Source organism: Dichotomopilus funicola (assembly GCF_033296635.1).
Source record: "Dichotomopilus funicola strain CBS 141.50 unplaced genomic scaffold C8A04scaffold_22, whole genome shotgun sequence".
Lineage (NCBI taxonomy): Eukaryota > Fungi > Ascomycota > Sordariomycetes > Sordariales > Chaetomiaceae > Dichotomopilus > Dichotomopilus funicola.
The window spans coordinates 202,266-227,487 of record NW_026944043.1 but is presented as its reverse complement, the minus strand read 5'-3'; the positions used below and the strand labels follow the sequence as shown (position 1 = coordinate 227,487).

The 25,222-nt window shown below is 56.0% G+C and overlaps 5 protein-coding genes across 5 annotated transcripts; 4 read left to right on the top strand and 1 right to left on the bottom strand.

The window, feature by feature from the left end:
• Positions 1-984: 984 nt before the first annotated feature.
• On the top strand, positions 985-4,191 carry C8A04DRAFT_11298 (uncharacterized protein; the record flags this gene model as incomplete). The annotated part of the gene is made up of 3 exons (XM_062776912.1): positions 985-2,325; positions 2,419-3,656; positions 3,732-4,191. 3 exons carry the CDS (start codon positions 985-987, stop codon positions 4,189-4,191), a joined length of 3,039 nt encoding a protein of 1,012 aa, XP_062638035.1.
• A 2,696-nt stretch (positions 4,192-6,887) lies between these two features.
• Positions 6,888-7,328, top strand: C8A04DRAFT_36429 (uncharacterized protein; the record flags this gene model as incomplete). The annotated part of the gene is made up of 2 exons (XM_062783523.1): positions 6,888-7,008; positions 7,126-7,328. 2 exons carry the CDS (start codon positions 6,888-6,890, stop codon positions 7,326-7,328), a joined length of 324 nt encoding a protein of 107 aa, XP_062638034.1.
• A 2,298-nt stretch (positions 7,329-9,626) lies between these two features.
• Positions 9,627-11,723, top strand: C8A04DRAFT_27599 (uncharacterized protein; the record flags this gene model as incomplete). The annotated part of the gene is made up of 1 exon (XM_062780340.1): positions 9,627-11,723. The coding sequence occupies one exon, from the start codon at positions 9,627-9,629 to the stop codon at positions 11,721-11,723; it is 2,097 nt and encodes a 698-aa protein (XP_062638033.1).
• Positions 11,724-14,090: 2,367 nt separating this feature from the next.
• C8A04DRAFT_36427 (Pre-mRNA-splicing factor clf-1) lies at positions 14,091-16,249 on the bottom strand (the record flags this gene model as incomplete). The annotated part of the gene is made up of 2 exons (XM_062783522.1): positions 14,091-15,841; positions 15,931-16,249. The coding sequence occupies 2 exons, from the start codon at positions 16,247-16,249 to the stop codon at positions 14,091-14,093; spliced, it is 2,070 nt and encodes a 689-aa protein (XP_062638032.1).
• A 435-nt stretch (positions 16,250-16,684) lies between these two features.
• Positions 16,685-18,675, top strand: C8A04DRAFT_27597 (uncharacterized protein; the record flags this gene model as incomplete). The annotated part of the gene is made up of 2 exons (XM_062780339.1): positions 16,685-17,029; positions 17,143-18,675. 2 exons carry the CDS (start codon positions 16,685-16,687, stop codon positions 18,673-18,675), a joined length of 1,878 nt encoding a protein of 625 aa, XP_062638031.1.
• Between the last annotated feature and the right edge of the window lie 6,547 nt (positions 18,676-25,222).

Below are 25,222 nucleotides of genomic sequence, written 5' to 3'. Positions count from 1 at the left end.
AACCCCACACCATACAGCGGGCCCTCCCCTCCGCTCCGGAATTCCAGCGCTGCTGTGCAGGTGGGCTGGGCATTTGGACGATTCGAGCTGTTTAGGTTCGGGCTCTAACTCCACCATTTCTTTAGCAGCGTCCGAAAGCCGAGAAAAATTTATTCCACACACACAAATCTCATCCACTTTACGCCCGCCCTGGGAAGCACCTCTGCGTACTACCCCCTCGGCGCACTTTTTTATTTTCCCCTTCTTTTTTTTCCCTCCTCGAACCATCCCTCACTCCTCATTCCCGCATTGTGCCCTCACCTTATTCAGGACACTCTTTTTTCTAGAGGTCAGTCGCCAGGCAAAGGGCACTGTCTTCGGTCGCCCGTCGACGTCAGCTCCGTTCGGGCTTCTCAGCACCACCTGCACAGCAAAAGTTGCATTGGTAACGCATAAGGTCCCCGCCGCGTTTGCCCTCTGCACTCTTTTTTCCCTTTTATTTCTCTTTCCTCCCTTCGTCAGTCCCGCGTCGCTTCGACAGCCCTTTCTCTAAGCAGGAGACGCCGCTACTTGTGCGATCCAACGAATCCGAAAGAGTCGTTCCTGACCTTGACCGAAAAGTTCGTTTTCGCCTCCAAAGAGGTCATCCCCCCCTCGCGATACACCCGGTACTCCCCCACGCCGTTTGCCAGGCTGGGTTGTCATCGGCCGCTTCAACTCCGACCGTCGCGAATTCCTTTCTCGACAACTCTCTTCCGCTTCCCCTCTTTCGCTCGGGTCTCGACGCCCCAGCGTTTCGTTAGTGCGGGGAGGTTGTGTTGACCTCTCCGGACATCGCTCGATCCTAGCGAAGGTCATTGAGCTCAGCAAGCAATTTTTTGCTTGCCTATTCTTGATCGACGAGCGTATACGCTTCGCTCGCACGGCCGCCGCGGTTCTTGACCGTTGGTTATTTTAACAAGGTAGTCAGGGCGACACCGTCGGCTGTATACCCCGCCAACGAAAATGTCGGCTGCGACTTTTTCCTACGCGCAAGCCGCGCGAGGCCGCACCATTTCCCAGCCAACCCCTCAAGAGACATCGAGCCCTGCCCCATCGACGACTGGTTCGCAGGTGAAGGATGACGCTTCCACCGGCGCCACATCAGGAACGGCCCCATCGGTCGTGTCGACCGCACCAGATATTCGGGACACCGAGCATTTGGGCTCGACCTCCGCCGAGGCTGGGTTGAAGCAGGACTCGGAAATCGCATCTGTGGCTGGTTCCCATTCTTCCGCCCCATTCCCCGCCGAGCCGTCCAGCAAGACGGCCAATGAAGCCGGTACAACACCCGCCGACTCCCAAAGACGGGCCCAGAGCCAAGGTGAAGAAAAGGCGTCCCGTCCGGCTAGCCGAACCTCCCGGGTTAACGACAGCACGGAGGGTAGAAAGGGCCGGAAGGGCAAGAAGGGTCGCGGTAGCGACAAAGATGCGCCCAATGAACAACAGCAGGAAGAGGAAGCCGAGAAGGCAAAAGAGCCCCCGAAGCCGGTCATTCTTACCGAGGCCCCGCTTCCGACTGTGAATCCTTGGGCAAAGCGCATAGAAGCTCGGGGGGCCATGGTGTCGGCCTCAGCTGACGCTGTATCGAAACAGAGCACCTCATTAGAGGCGGCCACCCCTCGTGATGCCACCAACGGCATCAATGGAGACAAGTCGGCTCACAAGAAGTCAGTGGAAACATCACGGCCCACTGACCAAGCTTCGCGCCGCAACGGGCCTCGTGGTAGCCGTGCCACCGACAAAGACGACAAGACTTCAGCTGCCTTACCCCCCGCCGCCGACCCCTCGTCGTGGCCCGATCCGAAATCAGCTGCTGTGCGGGACCAGTTGAGTCGCAAGGTGTCGGAGAAGACGGATGCAGCGGAGAAGGACAGCCTGGACGAAGCTGGCCCGACGCGCAAGAAGACATGGGAGAAGCTCGACATTGTGCACTCGGTTGTTTTCGAGACACAGCTTCCCCAGCTCCGCGGCAACAAGCCCCGCAGTAGCGCCCCGCGTGGTGGCCGCGAAGGAGGCTCAATGAGGGGCAACAACCACTCGAACGCCGCTGCTGGCACCACCCCTCAGCCGGCTGCTGGCTCAGCCAGCGACAAGGCCTCTCCTGCTCAAAGCGCCTCGGGACCAAAGCCCACCGCCACTCGCCCCCGTGAGGGCAGTGTTGCTACCCGTACCGGCACTCAGTCTCAGCCGCCGCACACGTCGAAGCGTGCTCCGACCGACGGCGCTTCGCGCGAACAGCGCAAGGCACCTGTGTTGGGGAACCCGGCAGACCAGAGCCGTGACATTGGTCTCGACGCCTCATCTGTAAGTCTCAGCACCCTTGCAAGCCCCATCTTCTCGCGGGCAAAGCCCATCTTGCCTTCATTTCCAATTCGGTCCCTAACCAAAAGAACGCAGTCCTCCAAGAGAGCTAGCGCGACACGAGATATCCGGCTTGAGAACGGGTCTCTCAACCTGGAGAACGGACAATCAGGGACTCGCAGCCTACCACAAGAGCGCAACAACTTCCAACGAGGCGAGTATCTCAAAGATGGCACACATGGCCAGTCCTATCCAGCACGCGACGGCCGTCCCGACCGCGGCCGTGGTGGCTCCTACCGTTCTCGCGGGAACCACAGCAACTCGCAACATATCCCGTCGGGGTCGTACGCTCCCAACGGCCATTACCCAGCTACGAACGGATTCCAGTCTCGGCAGAACTCCAACACCCATAGCCCCCCGCCTTTCTCAGGCCAGTTCCCTGCGTCCTTTGGTCAGCCGTCGAGGGGACGAGGCAACAAGTGGACCGGCTCTAACCAGCCAAACAACCGCAACAACGCGGGTGCTACGGGATTCCCGCCCAAGGCCGCTCCTGCAAATGATTATGCGGTCGGCCAGTACCCACCGTACATGTACTCACCGATCTTTGACGCCTCGGTCCCAATCCTGAAGTCTCAGATTGAGTATTACCTCTCCGTGGAGAATCTTTGCAAGGACTACTACCTCCGTCAGCACATGGACGGGCAGGGATTCGTTCACCTTGCAACCATCGCATCCTTCAAGCGCATCAAGGCCGTCACCGAGGACGTGGAGCTGGTCCGCCTAGCCTGCTCACTTTCCGACTCAATTGAATTTGGTGTCGGCGATGACAATATTGAGCGTTTGCGCACGCGCGAGAAGTGGCAGCACTTCGTCCTTCCGGCCGCTGAGCGGGCCGAACCCTACCGCAACGATGGCCCTGCCACCTGGACTCCCTATGCCAAACCGGAGACCCAGTTCGCCGCGCCTTACCCGGGCCCGGTAATCCCTCCGCCGTACCACACTCCCGCTTCCGCCAGCTACCCGGCCTTTTCCGATGACCAGATCTATGCGCCGTCCTTTGTCAACGGCGGCGCGTACGACCACTCAATTAACGGCGGTGCGGTCAACGGTCACCACCAGGGAAACCACGAGACGCCACTGTCTGCGGGTGTGCCGGAATATGCCCCCCCGCAGTCGCCGATCACTCTGGAGAACATGACCAACCTTCCGGATTCCCAACTGGGCAGGTTGACGGTGGTCTTGAGCCTCGATGACAAGACAAACTCAGCTTCTCCCGATGTCGCTGACATTGCCGGTTATGTTTTGGGCTCCGTCGGCTCCCCTGAGGCTCCCAGGTAAGCCGCCTCATTCCCCGCTCTCAATCGGTTTCCGATCCTGTTTGCAGGCCCAAGTATTCTGACCCGGGATAGTGTGAATGGAAACCATTCCGTCGCAACCGACCCTGTTGAGAGCGCCATCGTTTGGCTGGACGACCAAGCAGCTGTGCTCTCCCAGGACCAGAGGCAGCTCAAGACTTACAACGAAATCTATAAGGAGGCTCTCGAAAAACGACGGGCTACCAAGGCAGGCGAGTCCGTGAGGGAAATGCAGAGGCTCTACAAGTTTTGGTCGCACCTGTTACTGAACGAGTTCAATGCCGGAATCTACGAAGAATTCCGTGACCTGGCTTTCTCAGATGCTTCACAGCAGCCGGCCTCGAAAACGGGCCTCAAGAACCTGCTCGGATTCTACGATAAGCTCCTGCTCAAGACCAACACTCAGAAGCCGTGGCCTCAGGACCGGGCCGTGCCCGAGATCTTCACCGCTCATCTGAACGAAGCTGTCGAACTCGATGGCAGGACAGGCGTGAAAAGCGAGACTAGCAACTAAGAATGCCCACCATGGAGCCGTCAATCAACAAGTCACTACAACCGCAGGCTTATTACGACTCCCAACAATCCCGTCAGGACTATTCTGACCTGACTTGCGGCAATCTTGGCCGTTGCTCATGATCCGGATAATGGGTTATGATATCGACATGCATCGGCGTTAACATCCATGTCACAAAGGTGCAAGAGGAACCCGGTATTAGACCAAGCGGCAACAACAGCGGCAATCGATGAAAGATATGCCGAAATTCATTCTCGATTCGATGTGGGACTTGGCTTGGAGCACCCTGCCTTTCTCCAAGCCACCATCGCTGCTACATTGTGCATTCCCGCATTCGGAAAAACACAATGTTTCTCTGTGCGGCCCATAGCCACGTTACTTTCGTGCACATTTTCTTTGCCTTTTACGGCGTTTTGCGGGTTTTGCGGCCTGGGAGTTCATTAACAGACTTCTGATGGTTTCGCTTGACTTGTCAAGTTACAAAAGGGCACCGGTTGATCTCTGGTCGCCCCAAATATTTTCGGCTGTTACCCACCGCCATTTCATATTTTCTTTCTTTTCCTTTTTCATCCTCTGGAATCAGTCGACACGATACTGGGGGAGGAGGGAGCGGTGGACAGATGGGACGGCGTTTACGACAATGAGCAACATGAGCCTAAGTTGGGTGCGGGAGTGAGTTTCCAAAGGCCCAAAGGGATTCTGGGAACGTTGATGAGATCTTGACACATGCCCACCCAGGGGGGATAATCTCTTTCCGGCCTTTTTTTCTTTCTCTCCATCTTCTTCTTCTTTATTTTCTTTCTTTTTCTTTTGCGATTGGTACCAATCCTGGGCTGCACAACATCGACATACTCCCTTTGCATGAATTTCGGCGTTCATTCTGGCAAGCGTCATTCCCCCAATCGTCTCTTAGCCGGGCCTTCGACGGTGTGGGGGGGTAGGAAAGCTAAGCCGAGGTGGCTCAAAATGGGAAACCGTATGGTGGACGACTGGCGTGGGAGTGTGGGAAATTTTCGGTATCGTTGCTGATATTTTCTCCTTTTCACATCCTCTCCCGGCCATGATCCGCCGGGAAGCAGAGGATCAGCGCTCGGTTTTGGGGCGAACGAAGGAGGGATGGTTATTTGTTTCATACGGGGTGGAAGCCGCTTGACGCTGCGACCTTCAGCGATTTGCTGCGGTATTCTTCGGGGCTGGCAGCAGGAGCGGAGTGGGGGCCAAAAAAAGAGAAGAATTCATGATTGATGGTATCAAGGAAACAGGAGCGGACGGGGATGGGCATTGGGGAAACTGGGACGATGTTTTTAGACCTTCCACTCTGCTCTTTGCAATCTCGGTCGAGTTGCGCGGGGATTTGCGGTATTCTTCGTTCCGCTTCGGAAGATAAAAGCGTTTTGGCTTTGTAAAGTGTATAAGTAGAAGTCACTTAAAAAAAACAAAAAGAGAATCTGTTGTTTTTATTTGTACGTATACGTCTTGCCAGCCACTGGCTCTCGTCAATGTCATCCTGTGCCCCTAGGTAGGTGGTCCGCCAAAAACCCGACATCAATATCAAGCCAGGGAGATGATATTCACCAACAAATTGCTCCTTAAGAGCGCCACGTCCTTCCGAAAAGGTTTTTCGCTGAACATTTTCAATGCCTTTGTGTTTCATATTTTGTCTTATTGTACCGGTCTCAGCCGGGGTTCGCCCTGTTCCTAGGGTACAGAGTCTCCCTGGACATCAGCAAAGGAGGTCAGGTGTCTGGGCGCATGCCCCGCGCCGAGGTTTTGCTGGGATTGCCGAGTGAGTGAGCCAGTGGGGCGCACCGGCTTTTAGTGGGGCAGATCCTCCCCAAGTCCGACGAGTGAGCGGGCGTCGTTTGGCTGCTGACAACTGAAAAGGGAGCCTCCATTGGTCTTTTTTTCCCCAAGGTGAAAGCGACAACAGCTTCTGCGAATCTTCCCCGGCATCTAGTCTTCCATCTGTCACCAGTTCAGGTTATTCTCTCGACTCCCGCTCTCGTTTCGGCTCCTAAAACGCCACGCCGTGTCCGACGGGGCCGCTCTCCTTTATGAGTCCTCCCGCTAACTACTCCGCTTGAGGAAGCCCCAGCTTCTTCTGCTAGCCGCCGTGCAGCTAGATGACGGGAGTGGCCGGGGCGGCAGCATGTCGGAGGGTGGATGTCGCTAATGAACGTGCCTGTATCTGGGGCCCCGATCACATGCCGATAGCACCACCACAAACATCCGCTGCAACAACGAGAAGCCGTAACTGAAAGACGACAGGACTTGAAATTGTATAAGCTAAAGGAGTTCTCGTTTCCATACTATTGCTTTTTTATTCTCCTTCAGAGAACATTTATCTTTACATTACCACCATTTTACACAAACTTTCGTGTTGCCTCTTTTCGGATTCCGCGGCATCGCGTGCTTCTTTTTTCACCATCGCCCCTTCAGACAGGCTCTCACACATATCTTCCCCACGCGCCGCTTCACGAAGTACATATCTTATTTATTTACTTGGTTTCCGCCATCCTCTATTCCTCCCGCCCCTTTCTACGGGAGATCATCTATCCGACGAACGGGGAACAACCGATTCGACAGGTCAAAGAGCGACGGCCTCGAATTCCCCCCCACGTTCATTATTGTTTCCTGACATGGTCGATCAAGACGCCGACGATAATAACAGCAGCAACAACAACAGCAGCAACAAAATGGCGCGCTCCACCCGGTCCGACGACCGATCGTCACGGTCGCCCTCCGGGTCACCAGGGCCAGCGAATCGCAAGACCCGACTGACCGAGGCCGAGAAGAGGGCGAATCATCTCGCGTCAGGTAGGCAGAATCAACAACCACCACTACTCCCACCCTTTGTCGTTGAACACAACCGTTACAGACGGCGCTATTAGAAAGAGAGAGTCCTTACTAACCCGGTGGGGTCTGGGGATTTAGAGAAGAAACGACGTGCGTTGATCCGGGCTGGATTTGACCGGCTCTCCGTTATTGTACCCGGCCTAGAAGGACGGGCACGGTCGGAAGGGATCGTGCTCCGCGGGACTATTGATCACATCCGGAAATTGATGATTGAACGGCGACGGATGGTGGAAGCACTAGAGGCGAATGGGGTCGCTGTAGATGCGGAACTGAAGGCGTGAGTACATTCCATTTTCCTTCTCTCCCCTCGCCCCCTTCCCCCACCTTTCCTCGATTATGTTGGACATGTACTCTTCAGTGTATCGGCCATGGTCAAGATGCTAACCCGTCTATTATCACACCGTCACAGTCCTCTGGAACTACTCCCGAATTGGTTCTTTGATGACAACTGGGAGGATTATCTGATGGGCGGTGATCCGAGCTTGTTAGAGGGGAGTGGCAGCCCAGCAGTGGATAGCCCGGTAGTAGGCAGCTCGGCTGGGGGTAATGGTGCGCCGCCCAAGATGAAGCTTGAACCCGGGTCCTCGATGTAAGGGTGAAGCGGTAATGTGGGGGATAGGAGGATGGGAGGATGGGAGAATAGGATGGGCGGGAAAAGGAGAAGGCTGCTTTGATACCCCAAAATGACTAGCGTGCGGTGCGTAAGGGTGGGCGGTTGGATGGTATGGGATGTTATTGTATTTTGAACTTCGGCATGGGAGAGTTTTTGCTTTGGTTGTGCATTACTTGGGGGTTGGGATTATTGAACGAAAATCGACATTCAACAGTGGTGAGTCCGGTCAGATACATAGGCGCAGGTTCTAAAATGCTGCTGGGCCGTACATAGGGAAAATATTACTTGTTGCGGGTCTTGGGCAGAAGGGGTGGTGTTTGCTCGCGGAGGACCCCTTGGTCCCCTAACCCTGGGCCGAGGGGATTCCAAGGGTCTTGTACAAAATATTCAAAGGCCAAGGGTTGGTCGTTACCGCTTTTTCGTACATACAAGCTCGTGACAGGTACGTGTAATTTAAACTCAACAAAAAATGCATCCACTTACTAGCGAACCTGGAAGGTTGGATGACTCAAAAAAACATGTCTCACTTCTATGGATGGTGTCTTGCCCGGCGAACCCGGCAAGCCCGGCCGGTGGGTCGTGGCTGGAGCACCCCTCATGACATCATAGGGTAGAAGAGGGGCTGTGTGGTCCACGGAAGCTGCAAGGCAACTTGTGACTTCCAGGTGTGGCGGGTGAGCCTCTTCCTTTCGGCCCTCATGACCAATTTTCATGGCGGCATGGCCACACACACCTTGCGATGCGGGGGCGCCGCCCTTTGCCCAGCAATGATGGTGATGCGACGGGAGGGAGCCTCAATGGCGCCCACCTTGCATCTGTTGTTTTTTGGCTGGAGCTTTTGTGCCCAGCTGGACTTGGCTCGGCATTTGGCCGAAGATGTGGGGTCATTCCCGCCTTCTCATTTAGCTTTGGTCCATTTAGGTGTTCAATTTTTTATTGTCCGGTTGTCGGCCTTGGTGCCTCGTCTAGCTAACGGGCGGGCGGGATCTTACATTCTCGTCGAGGTCTCTTGTGGTGCGGTTCCGCGTCGAGCGGCAAGAAGGGCTCAAGAGGGACTACCAAACCGGGTGGCCGCAGGATGAGAGCGAACGGCGGCCGCCCAGTAGCCTGTTTTGTTTCTCACTTCAACAAAACCCTGCCTTCAACTTTGGGCCGTTGAAAAGGTCGGCGGCGTCTTTGTGTTTCGAAACGAACCTGCGTGCGGCCCAGCAGCCGTTCGAACGGGTTCGAAAGTTGAAGGCAGCGGTGCGTTTTATTGTACAGCCGCAGTGAATGCTAGGCCAATCAGGCTATGACCTGACAGAAAATGCGGTTCTCGATGACGACGGCTCTCCAAGACGGGCCAACAATGTGTGGCCGCTTGATGGCGACGGGCTGGGCGGCCCAGCCCTGGGCGTCTCACCTCCGACTGCCCGCAGTGCCCTCGAAAGCGCCCTACCGAGCGCGAGAAGGAGGGCAGGGTCAGTCCCCATCTTCGCGAAGTCTTACTGCATTTACTCTTTTGTACTGCTTTACGTTATACTACATCGTTGTCCACAGAATCGAGGTTGTTGGCGGTTCATCCCATCTTTTTTGTCGATCCAAGATCTCCCAGGGTGATTGCTGTTGGGACAAGTTTGGATGGCAATTCCAGGGCAAAAGTCGAGTGGCAGGAAGGAGACGGAACTTGAACCCACTTCCACTCCCCTCGGGGGCCTTCCTTCCTTCCCACTTCACCCCTCCCCCTCATCTGCAAGACCCCTGCCCTCTCATTAAGACCTTGGCCCCGCTCCAAGCCATCCTTTCCTTCCCAGGCTACCTCCAAGTTCTAGCCCAGGTTGTTGCGCTTGCCTCTTTCCCAAACTCTCTCCCAAATCAAAATTTCTCAAATCCAAACTTCGACAGACTTCAAAAAAAATAGACTAGCTTGCGTTTCCAACAATATCAAACCCTGGTTGATTGCGTAGATCGCACCGCACCTCCAGGGATGGCTTCGTACGATCCCTACGACGCACCCCATCGGGAGCGCACCACCAAGCGCTACTACCGAGAAGAACGCCGTGAGGACCGTGACCCACGCTATTACGAGTCGCGCGAGACCCTCCACGTTCAGCCATCGCGGGATCTCGTCGTCCCCCGCGGCCGTGAGGATAGTGACCTCTCGGTCGAGGAGATTCGCCGTGACTTCCCACCCCCTGGCTACTCGACTCGGGATCTCCGCCGCGCTCGTTCCGCTGAGCCCGGCTATTACGACGAATACGACGACCGCCGTTCCCACTACAGCCGGGACCGCGGCTATGATGACTACGACCGCAAATCGCGTAAGAAGTCGGACCTCGTGTACGAGGAAGAGCGCAAGAAGGCCCGGGTGCTCTCTAAGCAGGAACAGATCATTGCGGCTGTGACCGGTGCTGCCCTCGCCATTGGTGGAAAGGAGCTCTACGACCGTCGCGAGGCCAAACAGTCGGGAGCCGATGTCGAGCGCAACATTCTAGCTTCGGCAGCACTCGGCGCCGCTGGCGCCTTTGCCGGCTATCAGGGAACAGAGTTCTACAACAAGCACAAGGAGAAGGAAGACAGGAAGGCCGGCCGCTCCGGCTACTACTCGGACGATGACGAGACCGTCAAGGAGAAGAAGGGTCACAAAAACTTCTTGGAGAACGCCCTCGCTGCTGCTGGTTTGGGCGGTGCCGTCAAGGCCTTGACGGGCAAGGACGACAGCAAATCGGATACCCGGAGCCGCCGGGATAGCCGGTCCCGCTCTCGTTCTCGTTCTCGCTCGCGCTCGCGTTCTCGCGGCAGGGACAGGGACCGCGATGAAAAGGGCGAAGGGAGCGGCAAGGTCCAAAAGGCCGCCATGGCTTCGCTGATCGCCGGCGCTACCGAGGCTTTCCGCATCTCCAAGCAGCCCGGCTCATGGAAGGGCGAGAAGGCTAAGCGCATTCTCACTGCCGCTGCCGGTGCAGCGACGCTCGATGCGGCCCAAAACCCGGACAAGGCCGGGAGCAAGCTCGGACTGGCCGAAGCCGTTGTGGGTGGTCTTCTTGGTAATCGCGTCATTAACGGCTCCAAGAAGAACATCGAGATGGACGAGAAGACCGGCCGCTCCCGGTCTCGCTCCCGTGCGCGCTCCAAGGACGGCAGTGGTGGAGGTGGTACCAGCGGTCTTGCCGCCCTTGCAACCGCCGGCCTCGGTGCCTTTGGTGCAAAGAAGATCATGGACAGCCACGAACGATCCCGCTCCAGGCATCGCAGCGACTCTCGCGACAGTCGTGACGGCTCTCGGGACCGCCACCATCGCAGCCGCAGCCGCAGCGTGGTTGACTCGGCCCGCCGTCGCCTGGCCAGAGTGGGCATCGGCAATGGCCCCGAGGATGACGAGCGGAACCGCTCCCGCAGCCGCGACCGCAGGCGTGACTACGATGATTACAGCGACCATGGTGCCTCCCGCCGGCACCGCGACAAGTACGACGACTACGACAAGGGCCGCTCGCACCGTGGTGGCCACGGCGCGCGTTCCCACTCCCGCTCCCGGCGCGGATCGGTGTCGTCGTCCGACCTGGGTGATTCGGACGACGATCGGAAGCGAGGCAAGAAACTCAGAGGTAAGCAAGTTCTCACAACGGGGCTGGCCACCGTGGCGACCATCCACGCGGCCCATAGTGTGTATCAGAGTGTGGAGAAGCGCCAGGTGCGCAAGAAGGCGTTGGCAGAAGGAAGGATTAGCGAGGAGCAGTCCGCCAAGCTCAAGAACAAGGCCATTCTCCAGGATGCTGCGGCTATCGGCATCGCGGCGCTGGGGATCAAGAGCGCTGTGTCGGAGGTCAAGGAAGCGAACGAGATGAGGCACGAGATCCGTCAGTTCAAGCTAGAGAAGGAAGAAAGGCACAGAAGGCGCATCGAAAGACAAAAGCGGCTGGCGGACTCGGTCTCCGGCTCTGGCAACAATCAAGTCGTCAGACGCAGAGCTGACTCTTGGGACTCGGCAGCTCCAACTGGAGGCCGCCGATACGACGATGGGCCTCGTTACTACGACGGAAACCCATACGGCGCACTTCCCCCTGGATCGACCGACAGGGTGTAAAGAAAGGGAGAGTGTGAAATGTGGCGGAGGAGGGTGTCAACCCACTTCGCGCTCATCGATCCCATTCTCTCTCAACCCGCCTATCTATTACACCCACAAGAGACCGGCCCCCGCGCCCAGTTTATCCTTCTAGAGATAGGTTACACCAGAACTGTGACCTTTTCTCCGTTCAACCATCGTTTCTTATACGCCCAAAGCCTTTTCTTTACAACTGCCGCTTTTCTTCTAGCGAAAGGTGCCACACGCCTAGGTGCGCACACCAACTCTCCCAACAACCAAGGGCACACCCCCAGCCGTGCCACCACCAATCGAAGCCACCACGGCTACGGGCTGCACACAATTGCCGCTAAACCCACCCGCGAGGGACATTCATCAAGCAACATACATGGTGATACTTGGCCTGGGCTGGGGGCGCTTCTCTAGGGTTGTTCTAGAAAGGGAATACGCTACACTGCTTGAAATTCTCCATGCTCTGATTCTGGCACACTGGGCGGCTTAATGCTTCTTCTTTTTCTCCCGAGATACACACTTTGATAGACACTTTTTCCCATTCTCTCACCCTTTCTCGGACATCGTCTCTAATTAACCTGTTTTGTGTGTGATAGATGATCGCCGTCGCCATTAAAAGGGCTCGGTTTGAGGGCCAGCCCAATCCCATCCGCAGCTTCTATCGCCGGTGAGGATGGCAGCAGAAGAAAAAGGGTTGCGAAACCAGACAAGCAAGAAAAGCGAGAGACGCACATGCAGTGGGGGGGGGAACCAACCGGCGTATCACCCGGTTGCTCGTGGGCTGGGAAAGGCTTACTAAACCCACGAAAGAGGAAACGATTGAGAAACAAAGGCGAGAGGCGGCGTCGGATGCATCCAGCCCCCAAAGAGTGTGCGAGGTGAGTGAGTGAGAGCGGGGGTACAAAACGGGCTGTAACAATCGGTGCTCGTGGTACGAAGCATGAAACGCAGTCGTCAGCATCAGCAAATCAGACTGCGTTTTGTTTCCCACCTGCATCTTCCCACCAGTACCCCCAACCCAAAATCAACCCCTCTCATCTCACCCACCTCGCCCGCTTCACGCAACTCACCATGGCCCACCATCAGCTCAGTCACTCCCGACAAGAATGAGTAGTTTTGGCCCACCACCACGACGGCCATTACTACCCCACGGCTGCTCTTCTTTCTTTCACCTAGCTATATCGACAACTTCGTTACGAAGGCAGCTATTCTTCACTGCCCATCATTTCGACACTCCGTTTCTTCTGGCAAACTCTCTTGTAAAGCGCCTGTTGGGAGAATAAGCCCGATATCCTCTTTGGACTTCGAATCTTTCATCTGGTGATAATGACGATTGGAGGGGTGGGTCGGTTTGGAGACGGGAGAAAGGGAAGAGTGGATGAGATGGCGGATTCCTTATGACATGTTTTCGTTTTTGGCTTGTTTTTCCTTTACCCTCTATTTTTGTGACGATTCCCGCACCAAACCCTTTCACACACATAAGTACTGCTATTTTTTGGATGAGAAATGACGTTGATGAGAAAATTGATGTTACGATGTTACGTACGCAGTATTACTGGTCTCCGTCCCTCATTGCGTTTATGGTTAACCTTGTGGCTCACCGCTTTGTCCGCGGTAATGTGGGATTCAGTAAGAAATGAGAACCGCGGTACACATGTGGATATGGACCAAAAGAAGCGCATGTGGAAAGCGAGGGAGCGGCGGCTGTCTCGCAGACATCGGAATAAGCCTTCCTGGGTTTCATGTTTCCGGCCGTCTCGTGTTATTCCCGTGTTTCCGGCCCGTCGGCGGAGTGCCAGCCACCGACTTGTTATTAGGTGCTCCCGATTCTCACCAACCTGCGAGCCTACCTGCTTCCTGTTCCAATATCTTGGTTGTTGTTACGAAAGGGGAGTGCTTGGGATTGGCTGAGTGAGTTGAGCTGTGTCAAGGATAAAGGTTGTATGCACGCAGGGAACTTGGGGCGGAGGAAGTATACTTAGACAGGAAGAGGGGGTTAGTGGGGGGATGGATCGTAGTTCCGATCGTGGTTCCGATCGTTTTTTGGTTCATCTTCTTCAGCAGCTGGGGAGGGGCTAACGGGTTATCTGTTTCAAAGGTACTGTTTCTTCTCTCACCCCTTTTCGACTGTGATATTGGAATATTATTCATTTTTAGGAATACGTCTGTTCCTGCTTAGGGTTTCGAAGGCAACAAGTACGTCAGTATAAAGCACTACCTTGCCTATTTCCCTTTCGGTCTGTTTAATGCACATGCGGGTGTATGTTTGCGTCCTGTAAATAACATCCAAAGCGACGCCTCGCCTATCGCTTTTTAATAAAACACCAGACATAATTGATATCGATACAAACTGGGTCCTTACTCCCCCCCACCACCAGATATCGACCCACCCGTCTGCTTCCACGCGTTGGCCATAGCCAGCAAATTGGACAAATTCTTGGTCTGCTGGTCGTCGGCGGGGAAGATGTAGTCGACATACTCCTCCCAGGTGTCATCGTCGAGCTTGCGCTTCTTCTTGGTGCGCCGCGGCATCTGCTTCTGGATCTTCTCGATGTCCTCGGGCGACCCATGCACATTTTCGAATTCCTGCCAGGCTGCGAGCAGCGACACCCGCTCGGCCTTGAGCTCGCGGTCTTTCATGCTCTGGTGGGCGCGCTCGAAGACCTTGCGCGCGCGGGCCTTCGCTTCGTCGCTGACCGGTTTGTCTTCGTCTTCTTCTCCTTCCTGTTCCTCTGCTTCGCCGCCCTCGTCCGCGTCGGGGATGTTGATCTCGAACTGGGCGTAGCTAATCCAAACCTTGGGGTGGTCGGCCTTCTCGAGCAAGCGCTCGTACAGCTCGCGCGTCCGCTCGTACTCGCCCTCTTCTTCCTCGAAATCGATGTACGCCTTCCATACGACCTCGGGCATGTCCAGGACCGGCTGGCTGATGGCGAGCTCGAAGATGGCGCGGGTGCGGTCGAGGTCATCCAGGCCGCGCTCTAGCTCGGCCCATTTGATCCAGGTCTGGCAGTTGGATGGGTTGTAAAGCGCATGCTTCTCGTACAGCGTCCGGCACCGCTCAAACTCGTATAGCCTCTGCTCCAGCGATATGTACTCCTTGAACAACTTGTCCTTGGGGCACATGCCGACGGCCCGGCCCATGACTTTGCGGGCGGGCGTCAACTGACGTTGGCGAACCTCAAAATGCGCCTTGGCGACCCACAGCTTGGCAAAGGTAAACTTCTTGTGTGGGATTAGCCCCAGGCACGTGTCGTAGATCTGCCGCGCGCGCTCGACGTTCTTGGCTTCCCGCTCCTCCCATATTGCGTAGAAGAGGAACAGGAAGATGTATCTCCGCCAGTGCCGCTTCTCCTGGGTAGGGGGCACCTGCGCAATTGCCCGCTCGTAGACTTCCCGCACGCGGTCGGCGTCACCGCCGCTCTCTTCCAGCCGGGCGAAGTCGAACCATACGTCGTAGTTCTTGGGGTTCTCCTTCACCTGTTCCTCGTACAACCTCCTTCTCTTGGTCAGCACCACATCCTCCACCCCTTCCCTATCGCCAAACTGCTTCTCGAAGGTGGTGTACTGCGTGTGAAGCGTCATCGACCGGGACCGGGGAAGGTTGTCGAGGCCGAACTTGTAGATGGCGCGCGCACGCTCGTACTCCTTCTGCCGTGCCTCGAACCTAGCGAATGCAATAAACAGCCGCTCGTCCACCTCGTCGTCACCCAATGTTTCGGCAATAGTTTGAATCGCCGTCTGGAACACCTCGCGGACCATGTCACTGGTCCCGTACTCCTCCTCAAACTTGGCCCACTTCAACCACGTCCTAGGCTCGGGATGCACCGCCGTGAAGAGGTGAAAGATCTGCCTTGCTCGTTCGAACTCGCCGTACCGCTTCTCCAGCTTGATGTAGGCGTTCCAGGCGTCCTCATCGGGCTCCCACTTCATCCACCGGTCGAACACTTGCCGCGTGCCGGGGATGTCGCCCAGCATCTCCATGACCCAGAGGTACTTGTACCATAGTTTCGGCACGCGCGGCAGCCGCGCGACGGCACGGTCGAGCAGGTTGCGCGCATGGTTGATGTTGCGGTTCTTGATCTCGGCCTCGACGTAGCGGATCCAGAGTTCTGCGGTTTGTTAGCAGCGGTTCAGTACCAATCAATCTCGGCCAATGCCGGACTACAACAAAAGACAAAAAAGGGAAGAGAGAACTTACGAGTATTGTTAGGGTGTACGTCAAGGGCTCGCTCAAAAACGGAGCGGGCGCGGGCAAACTCCTTCTGCTCGAGCTCCCACTGTGCGTACTGGAACCAGTTGGCGAGGCGGACACGGTTGCGGCGGATGTAGTCCTCAAACTCGCGGCGCTTGCGGCCTTGGTACTCCTTGAGCTCCTCGAGATCTTCGAAGCGTTGCGTCGGTTTCTGGATGGCCGTCTCCTGGCGGTCGACGGCTTCTCGAAGCAGCTGCTCGGCCGAGATCTGCACCGGCGCGGCGGCTTTGTTTTTGACTCGTGGTGGACCGCGTGAGGACTCCATGGTGCCGATTGGTGATGGCTCGCGACCGGTGTGGATGGTGGGTGAGAGGGTGGTTGATTGCCCGAGCTTCGACGGCAAATCTTTTTTGGCGGCTTGTTGAGAATTGCGATCTTGAATTCTTGGAAGCATGCGCGACTGACCCAGCAACCGCTGCCCACGCGCCAGAGCATGGCGACCTGCAGGCTTAGGCGTTGGACCGTGCACCTGCAGTGAGCGTTAAGACCCACTCCGCAGCGCCTGCCTGCCTGCCGGTGTCAACCCCCAACGGCTCATTTCTTCGAAAAAGAACCCAGCGCGTCCACCTTACAAACCAACAGCACACAAAGCAACGACCTTACATCGCACCTCTCAACTCTACGAGACTCCCAAACGACAATTTACTAAGCCGCGCGATAAATACGCAAGTCAAGCGCTTGACAACAACCCCGAGCAAAGATGTCGACGCTCGCAGACGAGCTCCTCCAAGATTTTGAAGACTCCGGCTCGGAAGCTGGTGGCGACGAGCATGACGACGGCCTCTATGGCGATGCTGGTCTTGCGGGGCCTGCGAATACGAATGGAGATGACACGGCCATGGAGGAAGTGCGCGACGAAGATGCGGACGAGGAAGAGGATGCGGATATGGCGGATGGTCTAGATGGGAGTGCCACGCCTGGGGCCGTAGGGGATGACGACGACGAGCTGGACGCGAAGGCAAAGATTGAAAAGATGCAGCTGGGAGGAGTTCGTGATGTACGCGCCGTCGCGGGTCTTATGAAGACCCTGACGCCCGTTCTCGAGGTTAGTACATATGTTCCCTTTTCGCTTTCCCCTTCTACTTTCATCAGTTGTGGAAACAGCGTTTACATCTTATTCCGAGAACTAGCCCTGACCGTTTGGCTCGAACGCTGCAGAAAATCGCACACTACCAGTCACAACCGGCCGAATCGACGGACAGCATCGGCAACGTAGAAGACCACCCGGAGTACCATCTCCTCACACAGTCCAACAGCCTTTCGACCCAGATCGACAACGAGATTGTGCTCGTCCATAAATTCATCAAGGATCACTACTCGGTGCGCTTCCCGGAGCTCGAGACACTCATCACCAACCCGCTTGAGTATGCCCGGGCCGTGGCTATCCTGGGCAACGGGCCTATGGACTCAGAGAGCATCAAAGCGCTCCAAACATCAACAGACAACGCCCTCGGGCAGACCCTCAAATCGGCGCTCGATGGACCGACTCTGATGATTGTCACGGTGGAGGCTACTACGTCCAAGGGGCAGGCCATGTCACCAGAACAGCTGCAGCGCGTAGTGCAGGCCTGCGAGATGATCATCGCGCTCGACAAGGCGAAGAAGACCCTGACCGAATATGTCCAGTCGCGCATGAACGTCTTTGCGCCCAACCTCACTGCGCTCATCGGCTCCTTGACAGCCGCGCAGCTGCTTAACCAAGCCGGCGGCCTAATTGGCCTCTCCAAGGCGCCCGCCTGCAACCTACCGGCCTGGGGATCCAAAAAGCAAGCCAGCGCGGCTCTCGCCACCAACGTGGGCATCCGGCACCAAGGCTTCATCTTCCAGTCGCCCGTGATCCGGACCATCCCGAGCGACATCAAAAAGCAAGCCATCAAGATGTTCGCCAACAAGATCGTCATGTGTGCACGCACCGACTGCTTCCACCAGTTCCGCGACGGCTCCGAGGGCGAGCGCCTCAAGGACGACTGCCTCGACCGGCTCGACAAGCTCCAACAAAAACCCCTCAGCAAGGGCGGCCGCGCGCTGCCAGCCCCGGACGACAAACCCAGTCGCAAGCGTGGCGGCCGCCGCGCACGCAAGGCCAAGGAAGCCACCGCGATGACCGACCTGCGCAAGGCACAGAACCGCCTCGCCTTCAACAAGGAGGAGCAAGAGGTCGGCTACGGCGTCGGCGACAGCACGCGCGGCTTGGGCATGATCGGTCAGCGCGACGATGGCCGCTTGCGCGTTGCCCAGGTCGACAACCGCACGCGCGCCAAACTTAGCGCAAAGAGCAAAGGCTGGGGCGGCGCCAGCTCGCTGTCCGGCCCCGGCAGTGCTTCGTCGCTTCGCGGCGTCGGCGCTGGAGGCAGCGGCGCGCTGGGCAACCTCAGCCTGGCCAGCAGCAAAGGGCTGCGCACGTCGGGCGTGGGCACCACACTGGGGTCTGGATCGGCCACGGCCGGTACGGTGTCCTCGCTTGCGTTCACCTCGACACAAGGGTTGGAGCTGGTTGATCCGAAGGTACAAGCCGAGCTGAGCCGGAAACGGAAGGCGGATGAGGATCGGTGGTTTAAGAGTGGCGCATTTACACAGGTGGGCGGTGGTGGTGCGAATGAGAGTGGGAGTAATGATACCAATAATGGTGGCTTCAAAAAACCGGATCTGCCGCCGACTAAGAGGGTTGACACGGGGTCGACTAAATCATAAACGGAAAGGAATCTAACTAACTATCGGGTACAAGTCAAGTACCTCTGTGAAGATTGGGTACACACATACACTACACTGGTTTAAGGGGGGCTGTTCGAAACGCGCAAGCCAGTCGAAATGATGCACACAGACACATGGTCGGGGAAACAGGGAAAGGGGGATACCAAGATTACCATTTTCGCCCCAGATGTTCAACTTGGAAGACAAAGAAGGGTGGTGAAATCCCATGGTTGATTGTCCCGATTTGCAAAAATCCCATGTCGTCAACGATAGACGTTTTCTCACGAAAGGGGAAGTGAGCTGTCAATCTGCGCGCACCTCTTGGCGTTAGGAGGGGCAGATAAAATGAGGCGTTGGTTCCAGGTTTTGATGATGATTGCCACCAGGACCCCTAGATTATTAGTCACATATGTTCGTACCACGGAAAGAATAAGATCAGGGAGTCAGATCAGGGTCCTGATTGTTGTGCTGAGATTTTCACTCACGATTATTTTAGATGGGGGGTCTCGGGGCTCACCTCAAGCTCACTTCTCGGCGACGAGGCTTACTGGGCAGGTTAGGGTGCTCCGCTCAGGCGGTCCGTAGTGTAGTCATACTAATTGTTTATTTGTTTCTCACTTAACTAATATGCTGCTCACCTAACTCTGCCGCTCCTTCTTACTCACCGAACGGAATGGGGGGGCGAATGCTGCGCATATCCAGCCCATCCTCGGAGGTACGTGTCGATTGACCTGGAAGGTTGCGAACGGACCGGACCTTCAATCCCGGAGAGGGGAAAAAAAGAACTTGCCTTCCCAGTTCTCGCTAATGACGCACCCCTACACATGGGACACGTCCTTTTCAGGGTTCTTGCGTCTTGTGTGTCGTGTTGCGTTGCGTGCATGAGCGTGGCACTGACAGAGAGGAACAAAAAACAGTGGGAGGGTCCGAGATCAAAAGCATTGGTCGGACTGGTTCATTTGGCAAGACTGGGGAGGAATGTGCGCATGGGAGGAGAACGATAAACCGTTTTTGTCTTCTGATAACATCCCTGAGGGGGCGTTGCTCGCGTTGTTGTCCCGTGACAAGGGACGGTGAAGTGGATGGGAATCGAGGGATACCGAGACAGCGTCCATTTGAGATACGGTCGGATTCCATGCTCGAGCAGAGGAAGCTACCCGAGCTCCCGAGTCCTGAACTCGTGGTGTTGGAGTATCTCCGAAGAACACAACCGACTTGGTCCGCTGGGTTTTCCATCGGTTCGCTTTAGCCAGATATGATTGAACGAGTACGAAGATCGCTGGGGAGTGAAGACAAGAAGGTGTGGAAAAAGAGGGCGAGCCAAAGTGCGAGACGACGGAAGGCGAGAAAAAAACGTCAGGCTCCTGTCACAGGGCGGGCGATCTCAAGGGTCTCGGCCTTTGGAGGGGAGGATCAACTCCCCATTGGGGGAGTGGTGCGGGGCCCGGTGCGCCATGGGATTCTGTAAAATGCCATGTTTTCAGTGACAGAAATGCCATGGCCAACGAGGGAAGGGCCTGTGAATCAACCAACCATTGGGGCACCACCATCAGAACCCTTCTTTTCCATTTTTTCCTCTCTTTCCCTACACGTCCCTCCATTTGTGCCCCTCGAGCCGAACTGCCCTCGGCAACGTCCAAAGACTCAGGACACAGGTACCGGACGAGTTCTCCTCGCGTTTCCACTCGCCCAGCCGAGCACTTGCACTGAGAGCCGGGTTCGCCCCTCCACGCGCCCTCTTTTTTTTCCCTCATTTCCCCTCTTCTCTCTTCTTCTTAGCCCCAAAGCGCAGTCGGTGCGACTGCCCGGCACATGGACCCGAATCATGTTCCATCAATTTGACCGGGAGGATTTCCTGTACCCATTGTCTCAGACAGGGTCTGTAAGGGAGGGAGGCATCTTGCCCACTAGGAATACTTGACCTGCCATAACTGTATGTATGTGTAATTTTTTTTCTTTCCCGCGTTCCTCCCTGTCGGCCTTCTTCTTCCTGGCCGTCTCGCCGTCCCGCCTCGCCGTCCCGCCTATCTTTACCGGATGGATTGTCCGCGATGCATCCCGGTAGGGTTGGGGTGATAAAAAAATGTCTCGGTCCACAATTGGCTGAACGGTCGGCGGTTGGAGAGTGGCTTGGGAGGGTGTGTGCGAGCGGTCGGAGCGACATGGTGATCTTTCTTTTTGTCTTGCCTAGTGATTCTGATTATGAAAAAAAAAACGGTGCGATTGCGCGTGAGGTGTCGGACAGCTGTGCATTGCAAGCGGGGGAGAATGGAAGTCTTCTGTCGCGAGCCGGTATTGGCCGGGCGTTGCCTGCCGTACACGCGATAAAACGCAGGAATGATACACGGTCGTGTTGCTCAAGGCCCGAAGAGGGGGGCGTGGCTCGACACCATCGACTCGAGGGAATCCTGCATATGGGTTAGTGTGAGAATCCGACCTGGTAATGGATGGCATTGTGTCGTTCTCCGATGCCGCGCAGGGACGGCAGAGAAGAAATGGGGTGTCCGTCCATTATCAACGCCAATGACCGTGCCAGAACGCGATCCAGGCACAACGCAGTTGTGCACCCCGCCTTTTGCTGATTTTGCATCCGTTGGACAAATCCCATCCCGTGTGTTTTGTCTGCGTTGCCGCGATCGATCGTCGGCGATCAGTACGTCCTGTCGTATTGGTCGAGGGGAAGAGATTCCAAGGGTCTTTTTGCCTTCATATTGCATCCGCTGGATGCAGGGTATTGCGTATGGGTGATGAGAGACGAGAGTATTCGCAATTGTGGCCGAGGGGTCGAAGGAGGCTTGCTGGTTGTGTTTCGCAGCATATGCGGCAAACGCTCTCGCCACCGATCGGTCCATACGAATGTCCACGGGTGTCCTGGATACACGAGCTCGGGCGCGCCAGGCAGCCCCTTGGGGGGCATCACGGTTGTATTGCCCTACCGCGGGGCAAATCCCCCCTTCCCCTCCGTTTCTCTTCTATCCTTCTTTTTTGAGACGTAGGTCCGGATAAGTTGCAAGAGAAAATTGCTCGACGCGGGAATTGACGAGGGAGCGTGCCAGCGCGCCGTGATCGGGATCGGAAAACTCTGCAAAAAATCCGCTGAGATGCAGGACGTCCAGGGTGGGCGGAGGGGGATCGGGGGGATCGCGCCCAGAGGTCCAAGGAAAGTCACTGTTGAGCATTGAGTGCGGCCTGGGAGCTTCCCTTCGTGCCTTCTTCCTTGTGCTCCACAAACTTGCACACGGCTGAGCTTGAGAATCAGGCAGGCAGGGTGAACGTTCTTGCCGTGTTGATTGGGCCGTGCTGCTCCGTCTGATGATCTTCAAACCCCCGCCGACCTCCCCGCGGACCGGAAGAGGAGGTCCGGTTAACTTCAATAAATTTACCGGGCAGCTCCCCTACAACGGCCGGCCAGGGTTGGCATCCACTCCTCGCTCTCGCGGCCCTCGCTTTTGATACCTCATGTCGTCACTCTGATGAGTCTGCATTCCCGGGATGTTCCATCACACCGTTAACTACACTAGTCCTGGTGTCTCTTGTGGTCTTGGTGCTCAGAACCACGCCTCACAAGGTTGTCATTAGCTCCTGAGCTCCTGAGCTCCTGAGCCGAGTCCTTTCCACCAGCAAGCAAAACCCGGGAGAAAAGCTCCTAGAATCGTCCGCACACATCTCTCCCACATTCCACCCCTCACCTTGTCTTGTGCCCTGAGGGTTCGAAACTTCTGCACGCTTCCCCCGCTCTCAATCCCATGGTCTCGCCCGCTGAGGTCGAGGTTGGGAATTGCCCAAGCCGAGCCATCCACCGATGGAGCAAGGGTCTTAGGGGCGCTAAGTGGGGCAGTCCCGCATGGGTTTTGGTTATCATCCGCGATGTTCTCGATCGTCTGCGAATTCCTCGATCTGCTTTTCACAAAACACATCGATCCCTGGTCAGCTTCTGTCAGACGGCCCCAGCGCCCACCAAACGCCCATGGAGGACCCTGAGAATCCCATCGTCCATCAGCGCCATCAGCGCAGCCTCTTGCGTTCGCGCTCCTCGTCACGCACCACGCTTTTCCAACTTTCCTGTCCCCAATCTTGATGGACAAATCTTCTTTTTCAGGGTCCTCGATCCCAGTTGTAGATCTTGAAGAAAAGTCTATTTGAAATTTGAAGTTCGATCGCGGGTTAACTGTCGGCCCCTCCTTCCTTACGAAGGCAGCTCGTCGGGCGCTCCGGGACCGGCCGCCTTGTTTCTTTCCCTCTCAAATATCGGGGCGGCCTTGCCCCGCGAAGCCTACGAGGGAAATGACTTGCAGCGCGTGAGCTCGCGATCCAAGTTTGTGGAGGGTGCTTCCAAGTTGTGTGTCACCGGAGCTTTTGTCCCTAGAAACGCCCATATGCAAGTCAACGGTTGTCGTGTTTGTGTCAAAGCAGACCGTGTCATAACCAGAACCCCTTGCCCAAAAGCTTGTTGAGCTGCCTCGCTGCGTCTGTTTGTCGAAGTTGATGGTATCATTGACAACGCAAGAACCCCGCCAGGGTACAAGGGACACAAGCACGACCCGAATTTAGCATCCAAATGCTGCCCTGTCCCCAGATCCACACCCCCTTTTTTTCCCACACACCCCCCCTCCCGCATTTGCGTTTCCAAACAGGCGGCATGGTGGGGCTTTCTAGTTTCTGAAATGGTTCAGGGCAGCACTGGACAATGACGCAGATATACTTGCCCGCCTACACTACAACAAACAAATATATCCGGTTTAAACATGTACACATCATACAGGAGATGAATTCGTGATTTACTACGATTTCTCTTATCTTGTCTGACATGTTTTTGGCGCCTGGACGCCAGCCAAGTCCCGGGCCGCAATGCACATGCCCATCACGATGCGGTCAGTGCCTATCTATCCATACGCCTAGACACAACCGGCTCCGTTTCCCAACCAACCCCCCCGTCGCTCCCGTCTGTTCCTCAATACACGTGTAAACAGTCGCTAGCTGAACTAGCGTGACTGGGCCGTGCGAAAGAACGCATGGGACAGGCCTCGAAGAAACCCGCATTTTGAGTCCTCCTTCTGTTGTGTGTTTTCGTAGCTATCGTTGACAGGAAATTCCGTCACGATGACCCGCTTGTGTTGCTCGACCCTGACCGCTCGCTCAGGCACGGAAACCTACCCCGATCTGTCCGGGAGGTACCGAAGCAAAAAAACAAAGATAACGGAACGAAATTGTTTTTTCTTATGTTTCATGAGGTATGTTTCATTTGGTTGAAAGGTGACGTGGACACCATGTCCTTCTTTTTTAACTTTTAGGCGGGAGAATTCGACATAATATTCGGTCTTTGTGGTGAACAGAACAGCCTCGTGCTTCAAGGGACCTCCGTTTGAAGGGTTCATGCAGCCTTGCCAAGAAGAACGTCCCTGGACCCTTCATTCCCAGTTACCTTCACGACCTCAATAGACGATGTAACTGAAGGATTTGACCTTGAATTGGCCCAGCAGCGTGATCCCCAGCACCTTACGGATGGGGACAAAATACGCCCCCGCATGCCCCGTTATGCAAACCTGCAACCCCCCCAATTTGAAGTGACGAAGCAACTTCCGACTCGCCCAGGCCTTCAGTCGCAAGGCCCTCGTTGTGGAGATGAACAAAGTGCAGGATCCAGACCCCCGGTCGCTGACGTCACTCTCAAAATCTGCCGAGACCAAAGGGGACTAACCCCAGGTCTCAGCAGGTGCGATGAGGCTTCACCGTTTTGTTGTTCACAGTTGAGATACTGAACATCAAGATATCAACGTGTATGTACATAGATATGCTATTGAGAGATAAGTGGGAGAAATATAGGATAAACGGGGAGAAGAAAGAAACCACGAATCGAAGGTCAAGCCAGGGCGCCACTGTCCGGCAACCGGCAACCGGCAACCGGCGTCAAATCCAAGCTGCCGGTGCTTTTCAGGGTTCCTCCCTTCAAACCCCCGTGCCTGTTTTGGTCGGTGAGCCCACCCATGAGCCCACGCGCCCACGCACCGATCGCTTCTACCCCCGCCCTCGTCAAGCCAGCCAGCCTCGAGCCGAACCAGCTAGCATACGAGAAACAGTGAAGCAAGCCTAAAAATTCTAACGAAGCTAGGGATCCCAAGAGGGGTCTCGGCGGGCCCGGGTGAGCCGCCCGCGCGCTGTGAGTATCCGGCCAATCAAGGACGCTGCTGCTGGTCGCTCGAACCCCTGGGCGTTCCTGATCTGCCTCCTTGCCGGGCCCCGAGTCTCCAAGAAAGGATGCGCAACCGAGAGCGACCCCCGGCCTTTTCGATGGCGCTGGCGCCTCGCAGCGCTGACCATCGATGACAACAACGTTGCTGGCAATCGAGGATCTTGGTTCATCGCCCACTCCGCAAAACTCTACACGAGATGCCCCTAGATCGCGGGATTTTTGGTGCAACTATAGGATCAAAACATACAAGCCCAACGTACCCAGCAGCCCGTCCAAGAAATTCAGAGAACAAAAGAGAGAAGGGGCAAATATACTGTACGTAGTCGACAAGATGCGTGGGTGCATAGCGCTATCTTT